At 41.7% G+C, this 7,902-nt stretch overlaps 1 protein-coding gene across 1 annotated transcript; it reads right to left on the bottom strand.

The window, feature by feature from the left end:
* Positions 1 to 2,522: 2,522 nt before the first annotated feature.
* Positions 2,523 to 3,380, bottom strand: LOC140926360 (uncharacterized). Its single transcript, XM_073376112.1, has one exon. The coding sequence runs from the start codon at positions 3,378 to 3,380 to the stop codon at positions 2,523 to 2,525; it is 858 nt and encodes a 285-aa protein (XP_073232213.1).
* Positions 3,381 to 7,902: the final 4,522 nt, after the last annotated feature.

The raw sequence follows: 7,902 nt of genomic DNA on the forward strand, positions 1-7,902 counted from the left end.
GCTTCTGTGGTCCACTGCTTCTCCTTATCCAGCTTGGTTCTGACCCAGTCTCCAGGCTGTAGCTTTGGTAATTCTCTCGAGCCATTCCTTTTGTCAAAGGACTCCTTGTAGCCCTGTTTGGCTTTGACATCAGCTCTTTTGACTGCTGAATGGTTTGGAAGCTTTGGCTCTAAAACTTTGGTCAGTGTTGGAAGTGTAGTACGTATCAGCCTTCCCATGATCAGCTCTGATGGTGTCTTTCCAGTTGCCGGGATTGGGGTCGCCCTATAGGCCATAAGAGCAAGGAGTGGATCCTCCTGTTTCAGAATCCGCTTAGCGATTCGCACGCCTCTTTCTGCAGTACCATTTGCCTGGGGATGATACGGGCTTGATGTGGTGTGCTTGAATCCATACTTTGCTTTGAACTCCTCAAACTGTAGTGACTTGAACTGTGTGCCATTGTCACTTATTAGTTCCTCCGGAATGCCCCATCTTGCAAACACTGACTTCAGCTTTTGGATGACAACTTGGCTTGTTGTCTCAACTAGGCTTAATATCTCGATGAACCTTGAATAATAGTCCATCACTACTAGGTATTTCTGACCGGCTAGCTCAAACAAATCAGTAGACACCTTCTGCCATGGCCTATCAGGTAGGTCTGTGGTCATCAGTGGTTCCTTTCTTTGTGATGGTTGGTTTTCCTGACAGAATTGGCATGACTCCACCTTTGTCTTGATCTCCTTAGAAATACCCGGCCACCACACGGAAAGGTTAGCACGTTCACGGCACTTTGTTATACCCTGGTGACCTGTGTGAATGCGATCCAGTATCTCCTGTCTCATGTCTGCAGGGATCACTGTGCGATCATCATATGTTAATAAACCGTTGGTCATTGACAAGTGTCCACGAGAATCAAAGAACTCTCGTATCTCGAGGGGGACTTTTTCCACATGGGCTGGCCACCCTACCATTGTAAATTCCATCACTTTCAGGAGCTGGACATCCTTCGCACTTGCTTTTCTGATTCTCTTAAGCTGATCACTTGTGGCTGGCCTTGTAGATTCAACCAAGTCTGCAAATGCCTGCACGTCTTCTACTGTGTCGGGTTCCTGTTCTAGCTTACAAGGGCTTCTTGACAGAGTATCTGCCACCACCACCTGCTTGCCAGGTACATGTTCTGCCTGAGGATTGAACCGCATAAGGCGCATTAGAAGCCTTTGGCATCTTAGTGGTGTTTCATCAAGATCTCTCTGGTTGATCAGTGGTACCAGTGGTTTGTGATCTGTCAAGAGCTGGAAACCTGGAAGCCCTACTAGATAACGTGAGAGTCTCTCACATGTCCACACTGCTGCCAGGCACTCTTCTCAATTTGAGCATATCTGACTTCAGTTTCTGTGAGTGTTCTACTGCAAAAACTGACTGGGCGGAGCTGGTCACTGTGACCTTGCATCAGAACCCCACCAATTCCATAGCTACTAGCATCTACACAAACAACAGTGGGCTTCTTAGGATCATAGAATGCTAACACTGTGTTACTTGAAATCATTTCTTTGACCTTGGTAAATGCAGTTTGCTGGGGAGGTCCCCAAGTCCAAGTTGTATCTGACTTTAATAGTTTGCTCATTGGACGCATCACTGAAGAAAGGTTGGGAATAAACCTCCCGAGGTAGTTAATCATGCCAATCAGTCTGCTAGTTCTGGTACATTGGTTGGTGCTTCGAGGTCTGTTATTGCCTTCACCTTCTCTGGGTCTGGACTTACACCCTCGGCACTGAGAACTTGTCCAAAGTATGTTAGCTTGTTTTTGTTGATCTCACACTTCTGTTTGTTCAGTTTCAGTCCTGACTCCTTGATAACTTGAAACGTGTTCTGTAAGTTCTCATCATGTTCTTCTGCAGACTTCCCGTACACAATAATGTCATCCATAATTGCTCCACAACCTTCTCTGTTCTTTAACAGATCACTCATTAGAGACTGGAAAATTTCTGGAGCAGACGTGATTCCGAATGGAAGTCTTCTAAAACAGAACCTACCAAATGGAGTCATGAACGTGGTCAACTTGGCACTATCTGGATGTAGGGGGATCTGCCAAAATCCACTGGACGCATCAAGTTTGGAGAAGTACTGGGCACCAGCGAGTTTGAGCGCGATATCTTCCAAGGTAGGCAGTACAAACCTGGAACGCTTCACTGCGCTATTCAGCCTTCTTAGATCGACACAGATCCGGAGCTTACCATTACTTTTCTGTACTGGTACAATGGGCGCACACCATTATGTCGGCTCTGTTACTCTTTCGATGATACCGGCTTCTTCCATCCGCTTGAGTTCCTCTTCTACTTTCGGCATTAAAGGAAAAGCTATTCTTCTTGCCGTGTTGATGCAATAGGGTTGGGCATTCTCATCCAGTTGGATCCTAACTGGCTCACACTTGAACAAGCCTATATCTCCAAACAACTCAGCATCCACCTCTTCTAATCTCGCAACTAAACCCATTTCACAAGCTGCTTCTCGACCCAGCAAGTTACTTGCATGTTCTCCACTGATTACAAAACATTGAGTTGGTACTTCTTGTTGCAATGTGTCACTGCTGTTGTAAACTGCCCAGCGCACTGCAACTTGCCTCCTGGACTGAAAAGGGCTATCTTCGCTGGATGTAACTTGGGCTGATTTGGCAAACTATCAAAAGTAGACTTTGAGATGGCAGTAATATCAGCACCGGTATCAATTTTGAACACCAGAGGTTTACCACTGACCTTAAGCTGGACTTTCCATTTGTCATCCTGATCTAAATCCCTTGACAACACCCCTAAGAACCAACGACCAGCACTGCTATCATTTGAAGCACTACCACCACCACTACTATTCACCTCACTCACCGACTTGGACCAGCAAACGGCTGCAAAGTGACCCACTTTTTGACATTTCAAACATCGTTTATCTTTTGCTAAACAGTGTTCAGGCTTTGAGTGATGGAGACCGCATCTGCCACACTTCTTCTGACCTTGCTTTTGAGATGGATCCTCTTTCTTTCCTTTTCCCTTTTTCCAACGCGGATTAGTCGGTTTCTTCTTACTGTGCACCTCTTCAACATCCTTCGATGCAAGGGAATTCTGATCAGTAACCTGAGACTTGACCATTTCTGACTGGCGAGCTATTTGAATCGCGACTTCCAGCGTTAAATCCGACTTTAACTGTAATTTCTGCGACACACCTTTATCAAGAATTCCAATGACAATTCTGTGCCGTATTTGCTGATCACGGCTGTCCCCAAAATCACAGTGTTCGGCTAATTCGTAAAGACTTCGTACGAACGATTCGACTGTCTCTCCTTGCTTTTGGATCCTTTGGTGAAAACGTGCCCGCTCATGAATTATGTTCCTTTTTCGGCACGAAATGTTCATCAAACTTCGCCAAAATCACGTCGAATTTTGCATCATCTCCATCAGCCAAGGTAAAAGACTCATACACTTGTTCTGCTTCTCTTCCCATTGTGTAAATGAGAGCACTGACTTGCACGGCGCCTTCCTCTTTGTGACGTTTCGTCGCGAGTCGAAATCGCAGGAAATTCTGCTTCCAATCTGGCCAGTCGAGCGGTTTGGAAAAATCAAATTTCTCTGGAGGGCTTAACTTCAGCATTTTACTTGTTTAACCGCTGCCACCATGTCTTGAAATCTAAACAAGATTTAATCATTTATAACAAACAAACGTGATGTACATAGTCCGCCATTTGGTAAGAGCACATGGTAAGAACTACAAGTCCTAATGCGCATGTCACTAGCGTTACTAAGCAACAATGTAATATCGAGACACTCGTCAAAACAATCACTGACTTAGTCAGACTCGGAGTAGTCTACTTAAATTTAGTGCTAAGTACAGCGAACGAGGTTATGTTCTGTGAAATTTATCTAAAGTCTGCGGTCCACGATGAAATCCCCACGATCCACGATTTATTTAAAACTTATTTTATTTCAAGTTTTTTTTAACCGATCCTCGATCCCCGATTGTCGATCCCCGATTCTCGATCCTAGTTTTCCGGTAAACCTCGAAGTTTTGCTCATTAAGATTGTTCTTTTGCTTCGATCACTGAGGTGATCATTTGCTCTAAAGTAATCAACGCTTTCAAGCGATAGAATTTGTGGACCGACCCGTTCCGGAAAAGCTCGATATGGGATTTCTATTCCATGGATATGGAACGACATGAAGTGCTGCAAGTAGAGTGCGTTATATAGTCAAGTAAAAGCTACCCGAATAAACATATCCGTGACACATACGTAACCTCAGACTGGTTGTTGAAGTTGCTTCCAGTAGTAGTCGAAGGTTAAATCATCGGTATCTCAAGTATTTATAAAGTGAAAGTGAAGAATGATCATCGCAGTAAATTGAAAATTTACTGCGATGATCATTCTTCACTATCATCTTCAACCGCAGTTCAAAAATGAATTATTTCATATATACTTCACATTATTTATAAAGTGTAACGCGACTTCACATCTTAACAACTTCGAAAATCTATCAATTAAATACATACAACAAAGTGAATCTATTTAACTGTAGATTCCCAGTAATTGCGACAATACTCTGAGAAATAAAGTAACGCCTCAATACACCACAAAACAGGATTTCCCCGCGATACACGTGTATAATGACACGAAAATCAAGGGCCTCGAATCGCCTCCTAATTGGTGCCCACTGACAAAGAAAAAATAAGAAAAAGAAACGCCAGCAGCTTTAGATTCTCGCTCTGCTGAAGCAAGCTCGACTAATTAAACTCATTTCGACAGTATACCGTGTTATTATCGAATGGAAGCTTAATTTTTCCATCGTATCCTCTATTTCTATTCCTTTAGCCGACAGCGGTAAAGCACAATTCAGTCAATTCAAACACCTTATTGTCAATACGACCGCCGGCCTTACGGTCTAGCTCTCCTCCGCGTCCCATCGGCAGTCTATTCTGAAACAGAACCTTTTAAAAGCTCTAGAAAATTTTTAGAAGAAAACGAAAAATCTTCCAGACATGTTTCCTTTTAAATCCATCTGATATCATTCTAATGACATAAATTCTTCGAGAGAATTATTACCATTTCCATGCCATTTGAACAGGCATGTTTTAACTTTTTCTTTTCCTTCAACTTAACTTTAAGATGGTATTTAATTTTCATAAAAAATTGGCCAGCCTGCGTAACAAGTGGATTATTGTTGTTTTTTTTGCTCGCAGGGTATTTCGCTAGAAGCAAACTCTTCTGTGGAATGGCCCCGTTTTCTTGTTTGACCTCTTTTAAGCTTTCGCAAGGTCGTATCTCCTACTTTAAAACCACGAACGAAAAAAAAGCGCCAAAAAAGGCTGCTACGTGGCCTAAATTTTACCTTTCTAGGTATCATGAATCACTTTTCGTCCAATGCGGCGGATTTGTATTTATGACACAGCTTTATATCATACTAGAGGAGTCATAAGAGAATGTGAAAACCTTTATCTTCAAAATTTGACTGCCACCTTGTAAATTTGCTTTGGTAATTGTTGAGATGCAATGGCGCAGATGCCACTCGCAGTGTGTGGAATTTTTGTAATGCTGCTTGGTTTTGTGGCCAGTTCTGGAGAAGGTAAATTGCCTAAATTGAATTGTATTATTCCCAGTCGTTATCATGATAAGTTCTATTACAATCGATTGAGCGGGATTTTTTTCTTTCTTTCTTTTTCTTTCCTTTTCCTTCCTTTTTCTTCTTCCTTTTTCTTTTTAAATCATAGATTCAATGCTTCCAAGTTAAGCTGTAATGTAGTTTAATGGTGACAAAAAGAATTCGGGAAAAAACAAAGATTATGTTCTGACTAGTGTAACTCAAAAGCGTAACTTTTTCAGCTAAAGTGTTAGCATTTCAACCCTTTAATGTGGTGAAAGAGTATTCTATTGCATTCTCTGCAGAAAACTGCAATTGTATTGAACATCAACTACCGCTGTTATTTCTTTCGTTCATAACAGACACAAATTTGGCACTGTGTGAACAGAAAATAGAAGACGTGAAAGGCGTGATCAAAACTGCTGAATCTGGCACCATCTCCAGCTGTACCTGGCTTATTACAGTACCAGCTGGCCATAACATATTCCTAAAATTCACAACATTGGAGTTGGAGTTCAAGTACAACATTAACTACTGGCCAACTGAAAAAGAAACTGAGTTACAAGTATGGGACGGTCACAACGAGTCAAGTGCTTCGCTTGGAATTTACCGTGGAACAAAACGAGCATTTTCCCTGCAGTCCAGCGGCCGTTACCTATTCATACGGTTAAGAGTGCTCCCTTATACTGATCTTTGTAATGCTGAAGCATTGTTTTTCGCTAGTACTGTAATAGGTAAGAGTGATTTTGGTCTTACTCTAGCGTGGTCAGGACTGAATCCCGATATTTATTTTACCTATAAAGGTATAGTAAGCAATATATACAAGAACCCGCAAAAAGTAGTTAAGTGAAAGAAATCTAGGCAAACTTCAGTTAAATCACTTAGAACTCCCTTGTTTAAGGTATGCAGGATAAAAAAATTCATTTTCACTGCCTGAACGAATTAGGGAGCGATGTCTCACCAAAACATCTCTGTTGTCGAATAAACAAGGCTGCTGGTATCACGCTCAACAGCCGGTAATACCCAAAGGCAAGACTGTTAAAAGTAATGATTCCTTTTCTCGTCACAGTTTTGACTAAAAGGCTGGTTTTCACTAGGGACTTTGTCGGAGTCGAAATTGGAGTCGGAGTAGTATTAAATCAGAAGCGTACAACAACAACAACAACAACAAAACTTTATTATGAAAATGAAGAAATGATCGTCGCAGTGAACGCAATTTATGGAATTGCGTAAAGAAGCCGGAAAAAACTTCAGGACTTCAACGGGGTTTGAACCCGTGACTTCGCGATTACCGGTGCGATGCTCTACCAACTAAGCTATGAAGCCACTGACGTTTGGAGCAGTCTTCTTTACGCAATTGCATAAATTGCGTTCACTGCGACGATCATTTCTTCATTTTCATTTCATATCCGCAGTTCATATATGATTTATTTCATATATCATTAACACTCATTTCTTTCACGGGAACATATGAACCCACAATTGACCTGCTCCCAACGTCAGTGGCTTCATAGCTCATTTGGTAGAGCATCGCACCGGTAATCGCGAGGTTACGGGTTCAAACCCCGTTGAAGTCCTGAATTTTTTTTTCAGGCTTCTTTACCCAATTGCATAAATTACGTTCACTGCGACGATCATTTCTTCATTTTCATTTGATATCCGCAGTTCATATATGATTTATTTCATATATCATTAACAAAACTTTATTAATAAGCAAATAAAATTACAAAAGTATTGCCCGCAGCTAGCAAGAAAATACGAGGCGGGACAATGTGTGAAAAATATAAGAAATAAAGACTAAGGCTCTTAACTAAGAAAAGTTTACAGTTTACAAATAAATGAAATAAAAATCGTAATATGGATGAGGACTAGATAACAGACTTCCGTAATGCTTGGTTTTCTTTCCTAAGTTTCTCAGTTCCAGTCATAGTTGAGAAAAGGTTGAAAGATTAAAAGATTTTGAGGAAATTTAGTTAGAAGCCGGAGTGATCGAGAACACGTCCGACTAGTACGCTCTCGGTACCAATCGTAGGTACCAAGCGTAAGACTTTACGATCTGGTGAAAACAGCGTTCTGATTCCGAATCCGACAATCTGGTTTTCAGTTGATCGTAATCGATGGAGTCATAAGCGGAGTTGGAAGAAAATGGAAACGTTTTGATTCTTCCGTCTCCGACTCTGTCGCGCTGAGGACTCCGCTTACGACTCCGAGTTTTGATTTTCACAAGGTCTTATGCGTTCTTACGACTCCACTTACGATTCCGACTCCGACTCCGACTCGGAATTCTTTTAACGGTTTGTGACTAGTGAA

This window comes from Porites lutea, chromosome 2 (genome assembly GCF_958299795.1).
Source record: "Porites lutea chromosome 2, jaPorLute2.1, whole genome shotgun sequence".
NCBI lineage: Eukaryota > Metazoa > Cnidaria > Anthozoa > Scleractinia > Poritidae > Porites > Porites lutea.

What these genes read in the sequence shown, in the direction of transcription:
- LOC140926360 (XM_073376112.1), bottom strand. Translation starts at nt 3,380, where the DNA reads ATGAACATTTCGTGCCGAAAAAGGAACATAATTCATGAGCGGGCACGT.